Here is a 22,698-nt window from a genome sequence, read left to right as displayed (position 1 = left end):
TTCTGCTGCTCTGATATCTGGTTTTTATACGTTTCTGTACGCGTGTGTAGTGATTTCTCTTGAACTACTGGCGAGATGTTAGGTTATATTCACCATTTATAAGCCAATAAAACAGGAATGAAACACATTTCTGAATCTTTAACCAAAAAAGTAGATAGATAGATGGACGGACGGATATTTATGCCTTCCTCATTGTCTCCTCATATGATCCATTTATCTTAATGTCTTTTATCATCTGATATCTTTTACTCCGAACTCTTCTCCCGTTCACCATTCCTGCTAATGCATCCTTCAGTAGGCTGTTTCTTCTCAGCCAGTGACCCAACCAATTTATTTTTCTCTTTCTGATCAGTTTCAGCATCATTCTTTCTTTACTCACTCTTTCCAACACAACTTCATTTCTTATTCTGTCTGCCAACTTCACACGCTCCATTCTTCTCCATATCCACATTTCAAATGATTCTAGTCGCTTCTCTTCACTTCGTCGTAATGTCCATATTTTTGCGTCACACAGTGCCACACTCCATACAAAGCACTTCACTAGTCTCTTCCTTAGTTCTTTCTCCAGAGCTTCTTTTTATATTAAAAGCTTCTTTGACCATTGCTATCCTCCTTTTGACTTCCTGATAGCAGCTCATGTTACTGCTTATAGTACATCCCAAGAATCTGAATCTGTTCACTTGCTCTACTGCCTCATTTAGAATGCGCAAGTTTACATTCTTTATTTTTCTTGCGACAACCGTGGATGTAGTATAGACTTTATATAATTTCCTTCGTGAAATTATGATCGACGGAAAATCGTTTTGCTAGGAGAAATCAATAATTATACCTGCAAATTATTTTAAATTTCAGTTGTTAATTTTTCTAAATTTTGCCGGAACAGGAGGCGAAAATGCCACATCGTTCTAGTCGCCCTTGCTGTGAACACATTTGCTTGAACCACTGAAGCAAGATCTAGTAGTCTACACTTCTGGAGTAACGGTCAGCGCGTCTGACCGCGAAACCAGGTGGCCCGGGTTCGAATCCCGGTTACCTGGTTGACGTTTTTTCCAGGATTTTCCCTCAACCCAATACGAGCAAATGCTGGATAACTTTCGGTGCTGGACCCCAGACTCATTTCACCGGCATTATCACCTTCATTTCATTCAGATGTTGATACAGGGTCATAAAATAACCCAATAAAATTTAAAAAATCTAGTAGACCTATATCACATCAATTGTAAATGCAGATTTTCTTAAACAGAGTTTGAATACTTGAAATGATTGTAATACGCATATAATTATTTTATGTAAATTTGTAATAAATTAAGTGCATCTTCTTAAATCGTGCTATTTATACCTCAAATGAAGTCAAGTATTTTTTTTTGTAACAAGAACTACCTACTTTTTCTTTTGAAATGTCATAAACGGAAATTCATCTTATTTTAGTGCATATTAAATGATTTCAATTATACATACATACTTACATACATACATACATACATACATACATACATACATACATACATACATACATACATACATACATACATACATACATACATACATACATACATACATACATACATACATACATACATACATAGTGTTCTGCCAAATGACAGGTCTTTCATGCAAACCCAACATTCTCCAATCTTTCCTATTTTCTGCCTTCCTCCGCATATACCTTAATGTCGTCTTTAATATCTTCTTTGCGTCAACGAGTGCTTTGTGTTAAAAATTAAAAATGTTATTATTTTAAAATTGTGACGTGATAGAAAAATAAGGACTTCAGATCTGTAATCAGCACACTTAAATTAGGGTTGGTACACTTGTTTTTGTTCAGTAGCAAAATCACAGTAAAATAAATAAAATGATTATAAATGTTGATCTAAATGAGGGGTTGGAAAGCAAACCTCTCACCTAAACATTAGATTATAAATGTATTAAAAATGTCAAAGTTAAAAATGTTATTATTTTAAAATAATTGTGTGTTAGAAGAAACACCCACTTCACATCTGTAATCAGAACACTTAAATTAGGGTTGGTACACTTGTTTTTGTTCAGTAGCAAAATTACAATAAAATTAATAAAATGGATCTAAATATACTAAAAATGTAAAAAATGAAAATGTTATTATTTTAAAATTATCATGTGTTAGAAAAAACTGACTTCACATCTGCAAACAGCACATTTAAATTAGGGTTGGTACACTTGTTTTTGTTCAGTGGCAAAATCACAATAAAATAAATAAAATGAATCTAAATGTATTAAAAATGTAAAGATTAAAATTAAAAATGTTATTATTTTACAATATTGTGACGTGATAGAAAAAAACGGACTTCAGATTTTTAATCAGGATACTGAAATTACGGTTGGTATCTTTTTTGTTCAGTAGCAAAATCACTGTAGACCAGTGTAGTTAAACAAAATCAATTATGAACAGTGTCTACTATCACTCGCACCATGATAAAGAAGTTTAATTTACAAAACGCGTAAAAGTATGAGAAAGTGGGCTATATGTTATCTTCCTGGCACCCATTTTTCCTGTGTCCACTTCAAGTGAATACTTACATGAGACTCATTATGTACCAGAGAATGTAATTACACGGACTACTTTACTAACTGTAATTCACCAATGGTGTGTAAGAAACCATTGAATTTCTACCAATCAGAGTCATGTACGACAACGCAAAATCCTATAATTTTATCGCATATAATAGTTATTTATGCAACTAGTGGGATAAGAGCATCATTACCGCTGGAATATGTTTTGCAAGAACGAGGCGTAAGCCGGGTTCTGTAATAATTATATGAGAGCGGTAATTATGCTCATCCCACTAGTTACATACAATATTTTATCCGCGTTTATTTAATAATGCGTTTAATGCGTTCATGATACGATCGTTGACTGAGTGCGATATGTAAATGATTACTGCACTCAGTGCGGTAATAAATGCCAATCATTCACATATCGCACTCAGTGCGGTAATCATTTAAGTATCGCACTCAATGCGGTAATGAATATCATAATCATGGTGATATGACGATGGATAAGTATCCATTATCAAACCAACGCGGATTAAAATTATTATCGCACCTAACCGGCAAGTCCACACCTGTGGAGTAACGGCTAGCGCGTCTGGCTGCGAAACCAGGTGGCCCGGGTTCGATTCCCGGTTGGGACAAGTTACCTGGTTGAGATTTTTCCGGGGTTTTCCCTCAACCCAATATGAGTAAGTGCTGAGTAACTTTCGGTGTTGGACCCCGGACTCATTTCACCGACATTATCACCTTCATCTCATTCAGACGCTAAATAACCTTTGATGTTGATAAAGAGTCGTAAAATAACCTACTAAAATTAACTAACCGGCAATTCTTATCTTTCTTGCGGAATCAATAGTAGTGGACAGTCATAACACGCATCAAATTGCAGTGGTGTAAAACGAACATGGCTGAACGATCGATCGGGAGAAGAAACAGAAAATATGATTACAGCGCAGTGTTTTGTGAGTTCAAATAATTTGTTGTTTCTGAATGTTTCTTAATAATGTATTGCTCATTTATTAATGATCTTCCTGCAATTGTGATTCAATTGCTTCTTTATATTAAGTTCGTAATTTAAACTTATTGTTGTTCTTGCGTAATAGATATGAAAAATTGATTATCTCGTTTATAAGATAGATCAGCTGCAGTTGCTAAGCGTGTTGTGACAAATTAATCGCATTGTTGGAGACAATGGAATGATTGCAATCTAAACACCTTTAATAATATAATAATTTAATAGTATAGGCCTAACAAATTTCGACAGTGTCAATGCAACTCTTGTATAACGACAAAATACGAGGATGCATTATAGGGGCCACCCATCACACATTATACGCAAGAAAGGTCAGCGGAAGTAATGATTCGATTAGCGTTTTTAGCATTCGATATTCGATAAGCATTAAATGCTACCAAATTAAAAAAATTAATAAAAAAAATTTAAACAGTTTGTTACTACTGATGTGATTTTAGTCACTTTGTGTTATATTTTTGTTTCAGGGAAAATATATTTTACTATTATTGCCGTTATTTTCATTTTGAAGCAGGCTACAAGTCAACAAAACTGTTCATTTAGAAGTTTGCAACATATTTATGTTGATTATGACAACAATACATATCGATATATTCATATTATCGCCGCGGCCTCATGCTTAACATGTCGGCATCATACAATAACGTACGGTATGCTTTTAAAACATAATTTTGCCGATCAATTGTTGCTCTGTAGATTTCACTCTAAGCGTTACGTTGTCACGTCTAGTTCCTCGATAAGAATAAGTAATAGTTTGTTATATTGTTAAATGGCTATCATTATTATTATTATTATTATTATTATTATTATTATTATTATTATTATTATTATTTCATATACGAGTACTTTGACATTCTTAACTCTTGATAATAACTCTTTAATAATAATTTTTAATCACATACCTTAATGTTCGTCCTCAGCACAAGACATTGCAACCTTGCTTTTAGTCCACGTGGATTAGACAAGTAGGTGTCATTTAATAATGGAAGCAGCCTATTGGTTGCGATATTGAAATTAAGGCGAGTGATTGGAGCGGGGACATAAGAAATTGAAAACAATAATACAATTAAATTTCAAAGATCTGCCGAATGTTATGCACGAGGCCGCTCAAAGACCTACCGAATGTTAACCATGAAAGCGCGGCGATAATACCATTCAACCAATAAGGGGATTGCCCCTATAATGCATCTGTGCTATATACGAGTAGAAAGATAGGTTATTAAATTTGTTTACATCTGGTCGTGCTGGCGGTATGACGTCACAGAGAACCGTAAAATGGTGAAAAGAACCATGAAATATAATAATGTAGTTCAATGCAGTCAAGTCATCAGAGTATGTTTTCATCTCTAGATTATTATGGATTCTCAAATTATGATCATAACATGCGCGGTAGTTGAATAAAGCCTATGATATGTTCCGAAGCCTAACAAATTCTAACATTTTTCGAGCAATTTGCTTTGCTACAATTCAACTTTGAGTTATAACCTTGTTGAACTATTCGAAGAATATATCTATAAAATTCGATGGCCATTCTTAAATTGGAAGACCAACGGTGTAGTTTAGCAAATATCGAGGGAGATTCGTGCTTCGAGTCTGTGTTCAATACTGGGTTCGAATCTCGGTTACGCTGATTACATGGTTGAATTTTTTCCTAATGGCTATATCGCCAGCATGAAATTCCATCGAACTAGATAACTGAGACGTTTATAACCTTCGTTAAAAAGTGATGGAAAATTGGAGGTGCAGTTGGGTAGGCATATCTTAATCTAGGTGAGGATCTCTCCCGTTTTGTGTCTCACGCTATTAAAATTATCACAATAGAGCAGGGGTTCTCAAAAAAATATTTCTCAAAGTACCACTAACTCGATGTACTGAACACTCAACTCACATCTAGGCCTACTAGAATAAATTTAAAAACCACTATGAATTTAAAGGTACATTCGTAATTAGATTCATTACTTTTACAAAGCATGTTCTTAATGAGAAGCATGACCTTGTTTTCATAACACTAAATTTTTTAAGTCAGGAAGAGTGTTGGAAAGATTTAATCTCAGACCAATAACCAAAAATGTATTTAAAAATAGGCTTAAGTACTTTACTAATAGACGGTAGTATGCAAATCAAGATTTCAGGTATAACTCCCTGTAAAGTTGATTTGAATAATTATTGAATTATTCAAATCAACTTTACAGGGAGTTATACCTGAAATCTTGATTTGCATAATACACGTCACTGTTCGTTAACAGCAGGGGCGTATTTTGCGGGCTACCGGCGGTAGCCCAAGGAAATTACAAAAGAAAAAGTTTATAATATAACATAATGTAATAATTTTGTATTATTAGTTTTACCATAGTAATTAAAATTAAAGTAATTGTTAGATATATTTTTTTGTAATAATAGGGTCAGCGGTAGCCCAAACCCTTTAACCAGTATACGCCACTGGTTAACAGAAAGCCACAATTTAAGTCACACGGAGTTAGTGTGCACTCGAAGTTGGTTGCTTGACGGTTGTCAGCCCACTTTGAGGTCTGTGGATATAGAGGGAAAAATTGGATCTGTGTCGGTTAGAGTTCCCGAGTAGCTCAGTGGTAGAGCGTTGGTACGTTAAACCAAAGGTCCCGGGTTCGATACCCGGCTCCGGAACAATTTTTCCCTCGAAATTATTCAAGATTATTCAGACGGTAGTATATTATGCACACTATTTTGTTGTTTTACAACTATAGTGAGTAAACAGAGAAACATAGTGAATCTCCAGTGATTTATATTGGGTGTGCAGTGTGGTGTAGTGAAAGTGCAGTGACCTTCAAACAAATTCTGAGAGTAATAGTGGCAGAGAAAAGAGATTGATTTACAGTGAAAGGATATGAGTTATAGCAAATGTGCTAAAATAGCTTGCAATAGGGTCTAGGCTAGCGATTTTGAGGTTAATGTAGTAAGTACGATTCTACGAAATAATAAGGATGTAATTGATGTTTTGTTATTTCAAGTGCTGTATCAGTGAAGAAGTGTGTTGTGCCAGTGAAGTGTGTTGTGTGAGTAAAGTGTGTTTGTGTCAGTAAAGTTTTATAGTTTATAGTGGTAGTGAAAAGTATTTGTACAGGAGATGTTTTTGAAGTGTTAGTGAAATCAGAATAGTGTCAGTGAAATGTATCTGAAATCAGAATGGTGTCACTGAAATGTGTCGTAGTTCCAGTGCAGTGAGTGAGTTGACAGCGAAATGAGTGTAGTGCTGAAAGGTACGTGTGCATATAATATATGAACATAATTATCATTGTTTAAGTTCGAACTTAAGGTTGAGATACAAATTAGGTTTACTTTAAATGTTATTTTAAGTGAACGTGCTTCATTTAATTTAGGATGCTCCTTGTTAATATTATTATTATTATTATTATTATTATTATTAACTGGAATTTATATTAATTGCCATTATTGAGTGTAATTAGTTACCACTGCCACCGGGTATTTACCCATTTGCAGTATGAATAAATACATTCAGGTATTCCAATTTTATACTTGTTCTTAAAGAACTCTAAAGGAGAAAGACTACTTTCACATAACTATGTTGTCGTGAAAGGCAAAAATACTTGTACTGTATATGTAGCAAGTGATGAGTACTCCTTTTAGTCTGAATTGAAAAATTCTGGCAAATATGTTCTAAAAAATGTATTAAGGCCACTTTCACAAGCTAGCTCAATTACCTATTTTTTTAGCAGAAATATTTGAAGGCAAACATTATTCACGAGTAAAAATGGAGTTTTTTTTAACCAAATTCGAAACTAAGATCTTCGTAAAGAACGCAACGCTCATTCCGTACTGCGAAGCCTTGGTTTTTCTGAACCGACCCATGCGAAAGTTCACAAAAACCAAGGTTTCAGACCACATCATGACGCCGCAGCCTAGTATATATAGTCACGAAGCTCAATATGTAGTAAATATGCATCCATATATAGTTGCTAACCACTGGAATTACAGACAATGCGAAATAGCACCTGTACAGTCTATTGTTCCTGGTATCCTCACAAACTCAAGCTTCGTGACTGTATATACTAAAGAGTGGTGACACCCTAGAACACGCAGCTAATGCGCGGGACAAATAATAAAATCCATAATAATAATAATAATAATAATAATAATAATAATAATAATAATAAACGCCACGGTGGATCAATGGTAGCGTGCTGGGGCACCTAAGCATGGGGACCCGAGTTCAAATTTCGGTCGATCCATCCTCAATTTATAAATTGTATTAGGCAGACCCGTGGCCTTGGTAACACAGGGGTATTCTTCGGATACTCTAATTCCCCTGTGAAAACATAATTAATTCTCCATGATTGTCATCATAAATCACTATCATTCATTAGGAGTATACTGTAGACTCAGCGCCTGTGCTGCACTATGCAGAGTGTCTGGCGAACTAAGTAGTCAACGCTTCTCGATACTAGCGACATCTATTAGCCACCCTCGTAGAGTCAGAGCGAATAATGACAAGGATTTCTCATTTTTTAAATTATATTTCATTTATCGACGCTCGCAACTGCCGAGGTTATATCAGTGTCTCCGGTATGCCGGAATTTTGTCCCGCAGGAGTACTTTTACATACCAGTAAATCTACTAACATGATCCTGTCGCATTTAAGCACACTTAAATGCCATCGACTCGGGCCGGGATCGAACCCGCAACCTCGGGCACAGAAGGCCAGTACCCTTCTGACTGAGCCACCCAGTCTGACAAGGGCTTGTCATCATTAAATAATAATAATAATAATAATAATAATAATAATAATAGTAATAATAATAATAATAATAATAATAAGATCGACGCTCGTAGAGTCGGGGCGAATAAAGGCAAGTTAAGGGCCCTGAAAATGGACATAATAATAATAATAATAATAATAATAATAATAATAATAATAATAATAATAAATAGCAATCAGTCTTAGGGTTTGCATCTATTTATCTGTGCTCTCCTCAGTCTTTTGAGGATTATGAAATCATCACTCATTGCACAATGATAAGCAGCGGGACTCCTTAGTCTTTTTTTTTTAGTGTCGTAAAATACTTTTTATAGTGCAAAGAAAAACAAAGGACATGGAACTAGTAATGAATTCAGGGGGCGGCAGGGAGGGAGAATATCTACCCCCGGATTTCAGAATGCGCCCTTCTGGAGATTTCAGACTTTCTAATTAAGAAGTATAATTTACACAAAAGGGCCTTGACACTGGATTTATATGACAATTTTACATAGAAGGGTAGTTACCTATTTATACTTATGTTTTACTTAACAATATTAACATTTAAGTTAATGCCTCTATTAACATTCAGATATTGAAACAAAATGTAAACGATACAAAGATTAATTGTTTTCAGTCAATGACTTTACTTTATATGTGTGTAAGGTACAAGTCCTTATATTACATAATTTAATGCTGTATTAACGTTTTCGTCGGTCATGCCGACAACATCAGATACAATTTTTATACTGCAATATCATCCCTTAAATAAATACATGTAGCCTTGTAATCAAAAGTACAATGTACGTTGATAAGCTTAAAACATATTAAAATCAACATGGTTTGGGAACATCAATATTTCTTTTCTCATGTAAATATGCCCTTATTGTCAATTAGTTAAAAACACAAATGTGTGATTACAATACATATAAAGAAAATTTGCAAGTCTTCACTATGTAAAAATCTAAAACTGAAGGAATTCGTGTAAAATATTATGTGAAGAGATGCTTACTATTGAAATAATGATGTTCCCAAACCATGTTGATTTTAATATTTTTATGCTTATCAATGTATGTTGTATTTTTGATTACAAGGGCACATGTATTTATTTAAGGGATGATATTGCAGTATAAAAATTGTATCTGATGATGTCGGCATGACCGACGAAAACGTTAATACAGTATTAAATTATGTAATATAAGGACTTGTACCTTACACATATATAAAGTAAAGTCATTGACTGAAAACAATTAATCTTTGTATTGTATATCATAGACTTTTCTGAAAAATTATTGAAAATTAATTGCGAAAAAATATATATAAACGACTGAAAGTTCCATTTATTTAATTAACAGATTCCAATTTTCTATGTTCCATTTCACATAGTCCGCCTCTGATGTTAGGTAAAATCTGAATTATTGTTTATTTTGATATTGGTTCCACCGCCTCCAGGATAGTATAAATAGGCCTATAGTACAAATCCCCCCACGGGGTTAAGATCTGAATTCAGCATTGCATGGAACACACAACCAATCCTTTGAAAGACATACAAATGTCCACTGTCTTGATGGAAATCGAACTTGGGTTCTCTGAGTTTATAACTGGAAACGCTATTTGCAAGATACTTTTGTGCAGTAGGAAAGTAAACACACACGAAACGATTACGATCTCATACTGTTCGTACTCTGAAATGTTCATTGTCATGGGCACGCTTTGAAGTGTGTGAAGGAATGCTGCAGTAAACCACATCATTAGTACCAAGATAAAATCTTTCCTTCTCCAGCGCTGCTTGACGCGTTCAGCAACGCATGCTGCACCGTCGTCCTCTGAGACAGCTGACGGCAAAAACTTCGAAAAAATGAACTGTCACATTAGGGCAAAGTCGCTGCTTTTTTAATAGACTTTTTCTCTACTTTTCCTGTGTCTGTATACACAAGTAAATTAGGCCTACAAGGATAATAATAATAATTTCGTTGCAAAATAGACTGCCCATTATACAAGATGGGTCAAAAGTAGCTTTCCCCAATATTCATATTTATACACATATACAGATGTCATAACTTGAACAAATGGAGGATTGAACAGGATGGAGCACTATCTCATTTTGGTGTAGGAATGAGGGATTCTTGAACCAACAATTCCATGAATGAATTGGTCGTCGTAGTATAAGAGAATGGCCACGCAGATCATGCGACCTGACATCCATGTGATTTTTTGCTGCGAGGTATCTTTATACAACAGATTAAGTCTCTAGATTTAAAAATGTAGCAGCCGGGTAGCTCAGTTGATAGAGCAGCTGGCTACGGATTGAAAGGTCCGGGGTTCGATGTCGGGTAGTGACGGGATTTTCTCGTGACAAAACTTCCGGAGCGGCCCCGAAGTTTACTCAGCCCCCTATCAAATTGAATAGCGAGCATTTTAAGGGAGTAAAAAGGCAGTCAATGTGTGGTGCCGATCACACAATCTCATCTTAGTGCGAAGGACAAAGAATGCAAAAACTCTACCTCCATGTCCCCTTGTACCTCATGGCTTGTATTGCAGTACCTTCACATTACCTCTACAATATGTAGAAAACAGAAATTTCACCCATTTCACCAATAAAACCTTTTTTTCCTAATCTTCTTTTCAACCAAATTTTGAGAGCATATTTAGTATGAAAAGGACCAACAAAATCCAAATTTTGAACTCCCAGATATTTTTGGCTTTTGATTTTTTTATTTTATTCTTTTCTTTTAGAAGTATTTTCAAACCCAAGTTTTTAGTAGAAGATCTCAATGTTTAAGTTTCCTTTTTGTTTTGTTACATTCACAAGAAATAAAAAAATATTTCTATATATTCTTTTGATGAAATACCTCATTTATTCACTTTCAAGAAAAGTTTTGAAATTTTTAAATATGTTATTTGTTCTATAATTCATTTAAAAAAACTTAATAAAATAAACTAGCAGCATTTCTTACAAAGTAAATGCATAGAAACTTACAGCTACCTTACATATACTTTTAGTAAAAATTTCACCCAGATTGATTAATATTTGGCATAAAAAGTTGGTGATGAATAAAAAAAATAAACTTACATAAAAATGGATTTTAAAGTTAAATCAATATTTATGTAACACATGCCTATTAAAATTCTCCTCCGCTACATTCATCTAGTAACTTCAGGGAGCCAACTTTAGAACAAAAGTTACAAGATTTGTAATCAGAAATTTGTAAAATAGATTAAATTTGATGAAACATACATTTTACAGCTCTTTAAATGCCATACCCCCCTTACAGCCTCAATTTAAAAACATTTTGAAACATATTTGTAATCAGAATTGAACTAAATTCATTTGGGGTATGGAAATATACATTCTAAAGACGTGTAATAGCAAATATATATTTTTTAATTTTCATGTTTTTTAGTGGAGGTTCCCCTTAATATATAAAAAAGTGGAATCTGAATACCGTTTATTGAGCATAGAAACTCAAATATAGATATTGAATTTCGAGGAAGTTTGGTTATGAATCCATCCGTTATTGCTGTTATAATATATTATTATTATTATTATTATTATTATTATTATTATTATTATCGCAAATTATAGGGACACCATACTTTGCCAGCTTGATGGAGTTGAATAGAGATTAATCGAGAAAGATTTAGTCACTGGTATTGTAGTGTATATGATAACATGGACGGACAAGCTAGTCTAGGACGCGGGTGTTCTTGACAGAGAGGAATCGTACCACGAGGACAGGACCCTGCACAATGTCAGGACGCGTTACATGACTGTGGCGATGTGGTTACAAATGAAGACCGACGAAACAAGACGTGACAAAATGGCGGAGGGCCCACTGGGACGTTTAAAGCGGCTCCCCACGTTCACAGTGTCACGCGGGGAGGTGCAGTTCAGTCTTCGAACTGTGGACCCCATGTTCCGGTTCTCTCTTACTCGTCTAGTTGAAGCCGCCTCCACGGCCGTACCCGCAGGCCCAGACTCGTCTTCACCAGGGGCGGAAGCGCGCTTCGCCGCCAGCTGGGACACACGCTTTCGGCAAGAATGGATTCGACTCCGGGCAGCGGTGCACGAGGTCTTCCACTACAAGGTACGTCACATCTGTGTGCTTCATTGCTATTTACATTTTGAATATGCCTTGGTTTACTGTTTATATTTCTAATTATATTTCTAGGTACGATATATTTACTTACTCACTGTTTCTATTTTGAATGTACCTTCACTTAATACTCTTATATACTAGGCACTAGGCATACATATACTGATTATTAGATTTTAAATCGACGAATAAAGTAGTTTTAGGCCTATAAACGGCAGCAAGGAATAGCGAATACGCTGTCCTTTTTTTTTTTTTTGTACAATTGCAGGGCCCTTAACTTGCCGTTATTCGCCCCGAACCTACGAGCGTAGTTCATACATGTCGCTAGTATCGAGAAGCGTAGACAATTTATTTTGTTAGAGATTATCCAGAGTGCACCATAGGCGGTGTGTCTGCATTGCACCCATAATCAGTGATTATAATGGAGAATAAAATTGTTGAGAGCTCACTTTTATTATAGTTGGTTATTTAACGACGCTGTATCAACTACTAGGTTATTTAGCATCGATGAGATTGGTGATAGCGAGATGATATTTGGCGAGATGAGGCCGAAGATTCGCCATAGATTACCTGGCATTCACCTTACGGTTGGGGAAACCCTAGGAAAAAACCCAACCAGGCAATCAGCCCAAGCGGGAATCGAACATGCGCCCGAGTGCAACTGCAGACCAGCAGGCAAGCACTTTAACCGACTGAGACACGCTGGTGGCTTGTTGAGATGTCATAAGGGAGCTGAAGCACTCCGAGAAAACAACTATGTTGCCTGGACCATAGGCTTGCCCAACACAAGCCATAAATTCAGGGTGGATCAACCATGATTTGAACCTGGGAAATCTAAACGATTGACTGGAAGTTCTAGTGCAAAATGAATCTACTAGCGGCAAATCTATAACATGATCTTGGAGACACTGTAGCAAAATTTACTTTGCCAGACAACTCTATTACAATATTTGTTAATGACGGAGAAAAATTCGCTCCGGCACCGGGGATCGAACCCAGGATCCCCAGTTCTACACACTGAGTGCTCTACCACTGAGCTACTCCGAAGCTCAATCCACAGCACCGGATCGAATCTTTCTCCTTTGTTTATGTTTCCCTCCCCTTTTTGTGACCTTAGTACTCCATGTTCGACTTATGTTATCCTACAAGAAGCGCACTCATATGAGTGACGTGTGCGGCCGGGACTTCACAGTTTGTTTGTACTGTTAGACGAATAATTTATGTAAAGATTATGAATTTTTTGGTCCTACAGAATTATGGTTATTATTTATTAATGACGGAGAAAAATTCACTCTGATACCGGGGATCGAACCCAGGACCTCCAGTTCTACGCTCTGGGTGCTCTACCACAAATAACAATAACAGAGAATTCTGTAGGATCAAAAAATTAATAATCTTCACATAAATTATTCGTCTAACAGTGCAAACAAACTGTGGAATCCCGGCCGTAGAAGTCACTTAGGTGAGTGTGCTCCTTGTATGATGACAATATAAGTCAAACATGGAGTAAGGCCAGAAGGGGGGGGGAAGGAGAAAGATTCAATCCGGGGCTGTGGATTGAGCCTCTGTGTAACTCAGTGCTAGAGCACCCAATGAGTCGAACTGGGGGTCCTGGGTTCGATCCCCGGCGCCGGAGCGAATTTTTCTCCGTCATTAACAAATAATAAACATAACAGAATTCTGTAGGGCCAAAAATTAATAACCTTTATATAAATCTATTACAGTAGTTGCTTTGTGCATCATCAATCTAGGTTTGTTGTTAAATTTTTACCACGTTTAGATTCTATTGTTAAATTAGGTATACAAAAAACCCTAAGGGCCGTATTCATAGACATTTTTAGCGCGGGTTTTCGGTGGGTTATCAGCGTTTTTCGTATTCATAAACCAGTGTTAGCCATAGGACATGATTTGAATTTTGTACTAGTAACCAGTGGATAGCCGGGGCTAGCTTAGTACGCTCGTAGCGCGTGCTGCGAAATGTCTATGAATACCATCCTAAAAAGTTTACTTCAAAAACACTGCTTAAGGCTCTGACCAAACTTTGAATCTCACACTAGTCACAACAGACTATATTGAAGAATTTGCCATTTTCAGTTTAATCGTTTAGACTGAAAACAAATATACGTCCTATTTACTATTCTGTCTCCTTTTTCCTCCTATTTTTAACATGCATTTAGGACCTATTTAGTATGGTTTTGCCTGTTTTACATTATAGATCATACAGAGATACGTTTATTTAGGCTCCTTTTGAGAGATTATGAGCAATAAAGTACGGATATGATTTACGGTACCGGTATTTTAACTGTGCATGTTTTCTTACGTGAATCTGAAACATGAAATACTTACACAACAGAGATCAAAGCAAATATATTATTACCAAATAAACAAATGGCACAATCATATAGTGAGAACCCCTGAAGATAGAATGCTAAAAATAGGCCTAAATACAAATTAAGCGGTCGAAAATACGCTACTCGTCCTGTGAACAGACCCATTGCCTAATATAATATATTCAATTTTATGATGTTTCATGATGATTATGATGATAATGATCTTGACAAGAAGGACTAGATATTCTGATAAAATATTTCCATATAGGCCCTACCAAAAATTCCATTTGGACTATGCGAAATTCTTTCATTCGTTTAAGAATGAAATTTCCTGCAATGTATTTAACCTCTTCAGTCCCGAATTTATATTTGTTTTTAAATTTAAAAAAATATATATATATATATAATCATTCTGGGGTTCCAAAAATCCCAAATCATGTCTTCACAGAAAATCAAATTTTGGGGCAATTTTGACTCTTGGTGCCCCAAAATTTTAATTTTAACTTATAAATCTGGTATAGAAATGTTTCAAAAGTGATACTCTTCATTTCTATCAAATTTAATTATTCAAAAATTCAAAAGTATCCAAGATACTGCAAAAAAATTAAAATATAATTATGTATAGTATACGCTACAACAGGACTGAGGAGGGTAATTAAAGAACATTATCGCTGAATTAAGAAGAATGTATATGATAATGATTTAAATGTATCACTTCAAGTTCACTCATTTTCAAGTGGCTTCGTTTCCGGCTACAAATCTAGCAGAGCGGCGTTTGATTTCCGGAAGGGAAGTTGGCGCGTTTTCCTTGCCTTATGTTATCTAAAACAGTGAGTGTCCTTGCAACTACAGTCTTCATAGGAGTGAGGATGAAATGTGCTATTGGTCTCAAACCCTGTGAGCAGGACAGGTAGTGATGATGATGATGATGATGATGATGATGATGATGATGATGATGATGATGAGATAAACGCTTCTTGCCGTAGAAGTGACAGCACGAAATTATCTTCAAATAAGCCACAGTTATCTGCAAGCGTGCTCTGTGTTGTGCGAGTAGACATTCACCTTTCAATGTGTGTTGAAGTGCGCTCTGAAAAAGTAATTATATTGCCCTGCTGCCTCTAAGAGAGCTTGTAAATACATAAATCAGTGTTGAAACAGCAGTACATCCTCAAACGATGCTTTCAGTGTGATTAGAAGCAAGCAGTTGATTTACAGCACAACTTTGTAGTAGTGTTGTTCCTACTTCAAAATAATTCAGAAACAGCATTCTAACAGAATGCTTCCTCCTTATACAGCCCTACCTACACATTATTGCTTCTTCTTTTATTTTATTTTATTTTTTTTGTTTTACTTCTAACTTTTCTCTCCTTGAACTCTCTTCTTTATTCGACATTTCCTATCCCTCATTATTACATCCAACATTCATCTTTCTGCTTTCTGTATTCTACACTTTCTTATTCCACTCCTACCAGTCTATCTTCTCCTCGTTGCTTTCATTTCCATTCATTTTCTCTCTCTACTTATTTCTTCACTTCTTACAATCCTACTTCATTCCCTTATACTGTGCTAGCGTTCCTTTCCTCTCCTCCTTACTATGCAGAGTCGGGTAGTATCGGACATCGGGTAGTATCGGACAGTGCGTTTTTTTCATCTACCACCATATGGTAGTACCTGAATGACATGGTTACGTTTCTCTATGCGACATCACAGAAACGTAACCATGTCAATCAGGTGCTATCATCGTGTGGTAGATGAAAGAAACTCACTGTCCGATATTACCCGATGTTCGATACTACCCGACTCTCCCCTATATCTTCTTCTTCATCATCTTCTTCTTCTTCTTCTTCTTCTTCTTCTTCAGTTTTATAGTACATTTCTCTCCTCTTCTATTATTCTTCTCATTCCTATTCTATTTTTTCTTCCCATCTTACTTCTCATCCTTCTCAGTCTAATACCATGTGTTTTCTAACTTAATTAATCATTTCAGATATTGTTCCCTCTCATTCTACCAATTGTCGATCTTCTCATCTTTTTTTCCTTATTCTACCTTATCTCCATCTCCACCTCATTGTCTTCCTCTTCTTTTTTCCATTATTTTTCTCATCCTGTTTACCTCGTTCTACCTTCTCTCAATCTCCACCTCATTGTCTTCCTCTTCTTTTTTCCATTATTTTTCTCATCTTGTTTACCTCGTTCTACCTTCTCTCCATCTGCACCTCATTGTCTTCCTCTTCTTTTTTCCATTATGTTTCTCATCTTGTTTACCTCGTTCTACCTTCTCTCCATCTCCACCTCATTGTCTTCCTCTTCTTTTTTCCATTATTTTTCTCATCTTGTTTACCTCATTCTACCTTCTCTCAATCTCCACCTCATTGTCTTCCTCTTCTTTTTTCCATTATTTTTCTCATCTTGTTTACCTCGTTCTACCTTCTCTCAATCTCCACCTCATTGTCTTCCTCTTCTTTTTTCCATTATTTTTCTCATCCTGTTTACCTCGTTCTACCTTCTCTCAATCTCCACCTCATTGTCTTCCTCTTCTTTTTTCCATTATTTTTCTCATCCTGTTTACCTCGTTCTACCTTCTCTCAATCTCCACCTCATTGTCTTCCTCTTCTTTTTTCCATTATTTTTCTCATCCTGTTTACCTCGTTCTACCTTCTCTCAATCTCCACCTCATTGTCTTCCTCTTCTTTTTTCCATTATTTTTCTCATCCTGTTTACCTCGTTCTACCTTCTCTCAATCTCCACCTCATTGTCTTCCTCTTCTTTTTTCTATTATTTTTCTCATCTTGTTTATCTCGTTCTACCTTCTCTCAATCTTCACCTCATTGTCTTCCTCTTCTTTTTTCCATTATTTTTCTCATCTTGTTTACCTCGTTCTACCTTCTCTCCATCTGCACCTCATTGTCTTCCTCTTCTTTTTTCCATTATTTTTCTCATCTTGTTTACCTCGTTCTACCTTCTCTCCATCTCCACCTCATTGTCTTCCTCTTCTTTTTTCCATTATTTTTCTCATCTTGTTTACCTCATTCTACCGTCTCTCAACCTCCAACTCATTGTCTTCCTCTTCTTTTTTCCATTACTTTTCTCATCTTGTTTACCTCAGTCTACCGTCTCTCAACTTCCAACTCATTGTCTTCCTCTTCTTTTTTTCCATTATTTTTCTCATCTTGTTTTCTTCGTTTTACCTTTTCTCAATCTCGACCTCATTGTCTTTCTCTTCTTTTTTCCATTATTTTTCTCATCTTGTTTTCCTCGTCCTACCTTCTCTCAATCTCCAACTCATTGTCTCCCTCTTCTTTTTTCCATTACTTTTCTCATCTTGTTTTCCTTATTCTACCTTATCTCCATCTCCACCTCATTGTCTTCCTCTTCTTTTTTCCATTACTTTTCTTATCTTGTTTTCCTTATTCTACCTTATCTCCATCTCCACCTCATTGTCTTCCTCTTCTTTTTTCCATTACTTTTCTCATCTTGTTTTCCTTATTCTACCTTATCTCCATCTCCACCTCATTGTCTTCCTCTTCTTTTTTCCATTACTTTTCTCATCTTGTTTCCCTTATTCTACCTTTTCTCCATCTCCACCTCATTGTCTTCTCTCTTTTTTCCATTATTTTTCTCATTTTGTTTCCCTCATTCTAGCTTCTCTGCTTCTCTATCTCATTATCTTTCTCCAAATTTTTCCATTATTTTTACATATACTTTCCTTATATTCTCTCTCCATTGCCATCTCATTTTATCTCTGTACGTCTTTTTTATTTGTTTACTGATCTTGTTCTCCTTAATCTACCTACTCTCCATCTTCACCTTATTCTACTTTCCCTCCATCTCCACCTCATTGTCTTCCCTCTTTTTTCCATTATTTTTCTCATCTTGTTTCCCTCATTGTAGCTTCTCTGCTTCTCTATCTCATTATCTTTCTCCAATTTTTTCCATTATTTTTACATATTCTTTCCTTATATTCCCTCCCCATTGCCATCTCATTTTATCTCTGTACTTCTTTTTATTACTTACTGATCTTGTTCTCCTTAATCTATCTACTCTCCATCTTCACATTATTCTACTTCTCTCCCACTTCCCATTAATTTTATCATCTCAGTCTTCTCTCCATCTGTACCTTATTCTGCTTTCCTCCTCCAATGTTTATCTTTCTAATTTTCGCCTTCGTAGTTTTCTCTTCTTCGTCTTTAATTTATTCTACTTCTCACCTTCTTCTACTTATTCTCTCCATTTCACTATATTCTAGTTCTTATTTCAACTTTTCGCTTTTTTCGTTTTCTATATTACTTTCTTTTCAATATTATTTTTCTGCTTTTCTTTTCCCCTCATTTTATTAATTTCTCTTCTCTTAACTATTCTCATTTTCTTCATCATAATTTGCGGGTGCTCGTATAAAGAGGGTTAAGTATGATTTCGCTAAATTGGGATAAATACAGATTTCAAGTCTCCACAATTACTTTTTTTGTTTTAAAGGGGTTAAATCAATCTTCCATCCATAACGCAGTTACAGTACTCCGTATTTTGTGACAAAGGGGTTTTGTTCAGTACCAAAGGAGAGAAGTTTACATACCTTACAATTTGACTTAACCCCCTTTACACGAGCACCCGCGAATTATAATCCTTCCTTTTCTCCTTTCATATTATTTCACTTTAATTCAGCTTCTCTTAATTAAAGAAAACTTTATTATACAATGTTGTATAATACAATAACAGCTTAAAGTTATAAACACTGTGCTACAGACACACACACAAAAAACATATAAACAGTTTGCAGTCCTATAACTGTCCCCTGACAATAGTAAGAAAAATGTGTTGTTAAACTTTACGTAACGAAATCTAAATGTCTTTCTTTTAATCTCTGTAATTTGAGAGACGGTGAAAGTTGTCCAGGGATAGTATTAAGCAGGTTATTTGAATGGTTAACCAACGAGCGGTGGAGTCGTATGTAGAAGCTACGAAGGTTCGATTCAACAGCAGGCACATTCAAATTGTGTATGTTAATAATGTAGATGTGTTCGGGTGCATCCGCAATGAGTCGAAAGACCGGATTCTGTGTCGTCTGAATTCTTCTGATTTGAGAATTTGATACAGATCCCCATATGCCACATCCATATATTCATATAAGTCTGTTCAATGATAAATTATAGCTTTTCAAGTGTAGTGGCAGAAGTGATGAACCCTGTAAGAGATGTTTAACTTGATGTAGTTTATGTTGGAGTCTTTTCACTAGATTGCTTATATGTGCAAAATTCACTACTATTTCTTCTTTTACTTATTCCAAGTTTTCTAATCCTTCTCGTTTATATTTTATCTACTCTTACTATTCTATATAAAAATACAGGGACAAACTTTGAATGCGAGTTTCTCACACCAAAACAATAAAAAAAATCATATAAACATATGTCCGGAAATACGTGGTTTATGAGTTATTCCATAAAAGATGGCATGAGCTACACGTTCACCTGACTTCAATCCTGTGGACTTTTATCTGTGGGGACACTAAACAGCTCTAGTTTATGCAAAGGACATTCAGAATGCAGAGATACTTCATCAACGTACTGTAGACGCCAGTGAAACCATTCGAAACCGTCCTGGAGTCTTCGAAAGGGTGTGACTATCAATGAACCGACGTGTTCATGCGTGCGTAGAAGCAGACGGAAGACATTTTGAACATTTGCTATGAATTCTAAGCTGAAAACAATTTGTACAAGTACGTTGTTAATGTGTCATTGTAAATGTAATCCGTTTGAATTGAAGTATGGCTATGTGTCTTTGTATTGGAATAAACCAGACACTTCCGGTTAAATGTTAATATTACTCTTTTTCCTTTTTTGGTGTGAGGAACTCGCATTTAAAGTTTGCCCCTATATTTTTTATTTAATCTGTATAGTCCCCGCTTCTCTTTACTTCTACTCTTTTATGTCCTCCAAATTATTCATTCATTTTTTTTCCTACATTGTATAACATAATTTTTCATCCTATTATATATACAGGGACATCATTTTATTTTTACTAACATTTCTAATATTAACTTGACTATACCTCTGGATCAACGCCGTTTGCTACCTCCTTCCACGACTGGAGTTCGATGATACTGGCGTAATATACAAACAAATAATTTTACTAGGTATAGGAGGGAAGAAAAGTGGTTCATCCATTTACGTAAACTAGGAAATATCGCGCTTTTGAGTTTGATATATTTATTAGGTTTTTGTTTACTCAAAATACAGTACAGTATTAACAATGAGCGTTTTTATTACGAACTGAGCTGTCCATGTGGACGTATTCATTATGCAGTGTATATTATACTGTATACAGCACATTAGCGTACAATATAGAGAATGAAGTTAAATTGAAAAATAATCATAATATGGATATTTAAACACATTTTTGAAAATGGTGGCCGTTCATTTCGATACAGGCTTCAGTTCTAATGTGCATATTATCGCACTATAGACTATTGTACCTAATTCCAATTACCAGTTTCATCCTTCGTACGAGTAACTCATGTCGAAATAATTCTGTACCTACTCTATAAAAGAGACCTTACGTGCTGTAAATTCAATCTTCACTTCTGCCCGATCCGAAAAGATAAAATTACTCAGACATACTATCTACTGTCGGTCCAAGTGGTTATGTCGTAGGATCGTAGAGAGGGAGGAAATCACGTGGCAGTTAATCATTTAACGAGGCCCTTTTATTTAAGTTATTTTAAACAGTTGTATAATATTACGTAGACGTCCAATTCCTAACAGAAATTAATGTTCTCAGAAAAGAGCTAAGTCAGCCCAGCCACTAGCTGGCGAATAAAAGCTGGTGAGGGACACCGGGATACGACGTAAGCAAATGGACGACAATACCTGTGCGAAAATGATTCAATATTGAAAGCTCTTTCGTCACTGGAAAACGCGAACATATTTTTGGAACATAATGTTTACTATGTCCGTAAGGCTACTATGATTGTATATGCGGTCTTGCATCTGTGTGGAGGACGGTTGAACTTCATTACTAGAAGGGGTGGGAGTGAAGTACATTAAAAAACTCAGGTAGAATAAAAATTGAAGTAAAAATAAAATGATGTCCCTGTATTTATTCTACATAGGCATACGTGCAAAATACACAAAAACAAGTTTTTAACATGATAATCGCGTCTTCTGCGACCAGATACCTACTTAAGCTGAAAGAAGATGAAGATAAATAATGTAAATAAATCGTTTCAGTCCATCAAAATTCGAAAATCTGCGCCGACCAAATTCTGATTGCTTGTAATTGACATAGTCTACTATTTCTTTATTAATGATTATGGAATTACAAATGCAGCTTGTGTTGCAGATCGAGTCCGCCCCGCGCAAGGGCCCGGCGGCGCCCTTGCTGACTCGCGGCCAACTGACGACCCTACACAACGACATCCGCGTGCTACTACGTTCGCAGGCGGGCGCCTTCATCTTCGAGTACTACCAGAATACTCTGCTGCCCGGCGCCGCTTGTCTGCTGCTCGAGGAGGTGGAACGCGGCGACGCCGACCTGGGAGCGCGCCTCGCAGCCACATGGACGCACTTCTACTGTCACGCCCTCCCAACGCTCGAGGCAATCTTCATTCAGGTTAAGGTGTGTGTGTCTCCACTGTATTTATTGATAGTTTCTAGTTCTCCTACTTCTAGAGCAGCGGTGACCAAAGCGGCTGCCGTGATTACATCGTGTAATCACAGACATTGAAACGGGTACAAGGAGTTTCCTGTACATTGCTGTGTGTTTCATTCACGTACTGAAGGCAAGCAGTGGCGGTGTCAATTCGCTCTACAAACTCTGTGTCTACAAGCAGTAAGAAGTGGTTTCGTAAAGAATGAGGAGAACTTTTTTGTTGTTCTGTCGGACAGAATGTAATATACGAAGAAAGAGTAATGGAACGGAGAAAAATTCTCTCCGGCGCGGAGAAAATCCGGAATCCGGTGTGGCTTAGTGGATAAAGCGTCAGCACGTAGA

At 36.0% G+C, this 22,698-nt stretch overlaps 1 protein-coding gene across 6 annotated transcripts in view; it reads left to right on the top strand.

Annotated features, from left to right (window-relative positions):
* Nucleotides 1-22,698, top strand: part of LOC138709285 (proline-rich protein 5-like) — a 150,832-nt gene that overhangs the window by 86,565 nt on the left and 41,569 nt on the right. For 2 of the 6 annotated variants that reach the window (XM_069839941.1, XM_069839942.1), the window contains exons 2-3: nucleotides 12,001-12,373; nucleotides 22,048-22,323. In XM_069839941.1, coding sequence (XP_069696042.1) covers nucleotides 12,001-12,373; nucleotides 22,048-22,323 — 649 coding nt within the window. Of the gene's footprint in view, nucleotides 1-11,871; nucleotides 12,374-22,047; nucleotides 22,324-22,698 lie in introns of all 6 variants that reach the window. The other 4 variants (XM_069839943.1, XM_069839944.1, XM_069839946.1 and 1 more) reach the window with 3 other exon arrangements.

Source organism: Periplaneta americana, chromosome 11, assembly GCF_040183065.1.
Source record: "Periplaneta americana isolate PAMFEO1 chromosome 11, P.americana_PAMFEO1_priV1, whole genome shotgun sequence".
NCBI classification, from domain to species: Eukaryota; Metazoa; Arthropoda; class Insecta; order Blattodea; family Blattidae; genus Periplaneta; species Periplaneta americana.
The sequence above is the reverse complement of the archived record's forward strand: the minus strand, read 5'-3'. Positions and strand labels throughout refer to the sequence as shown.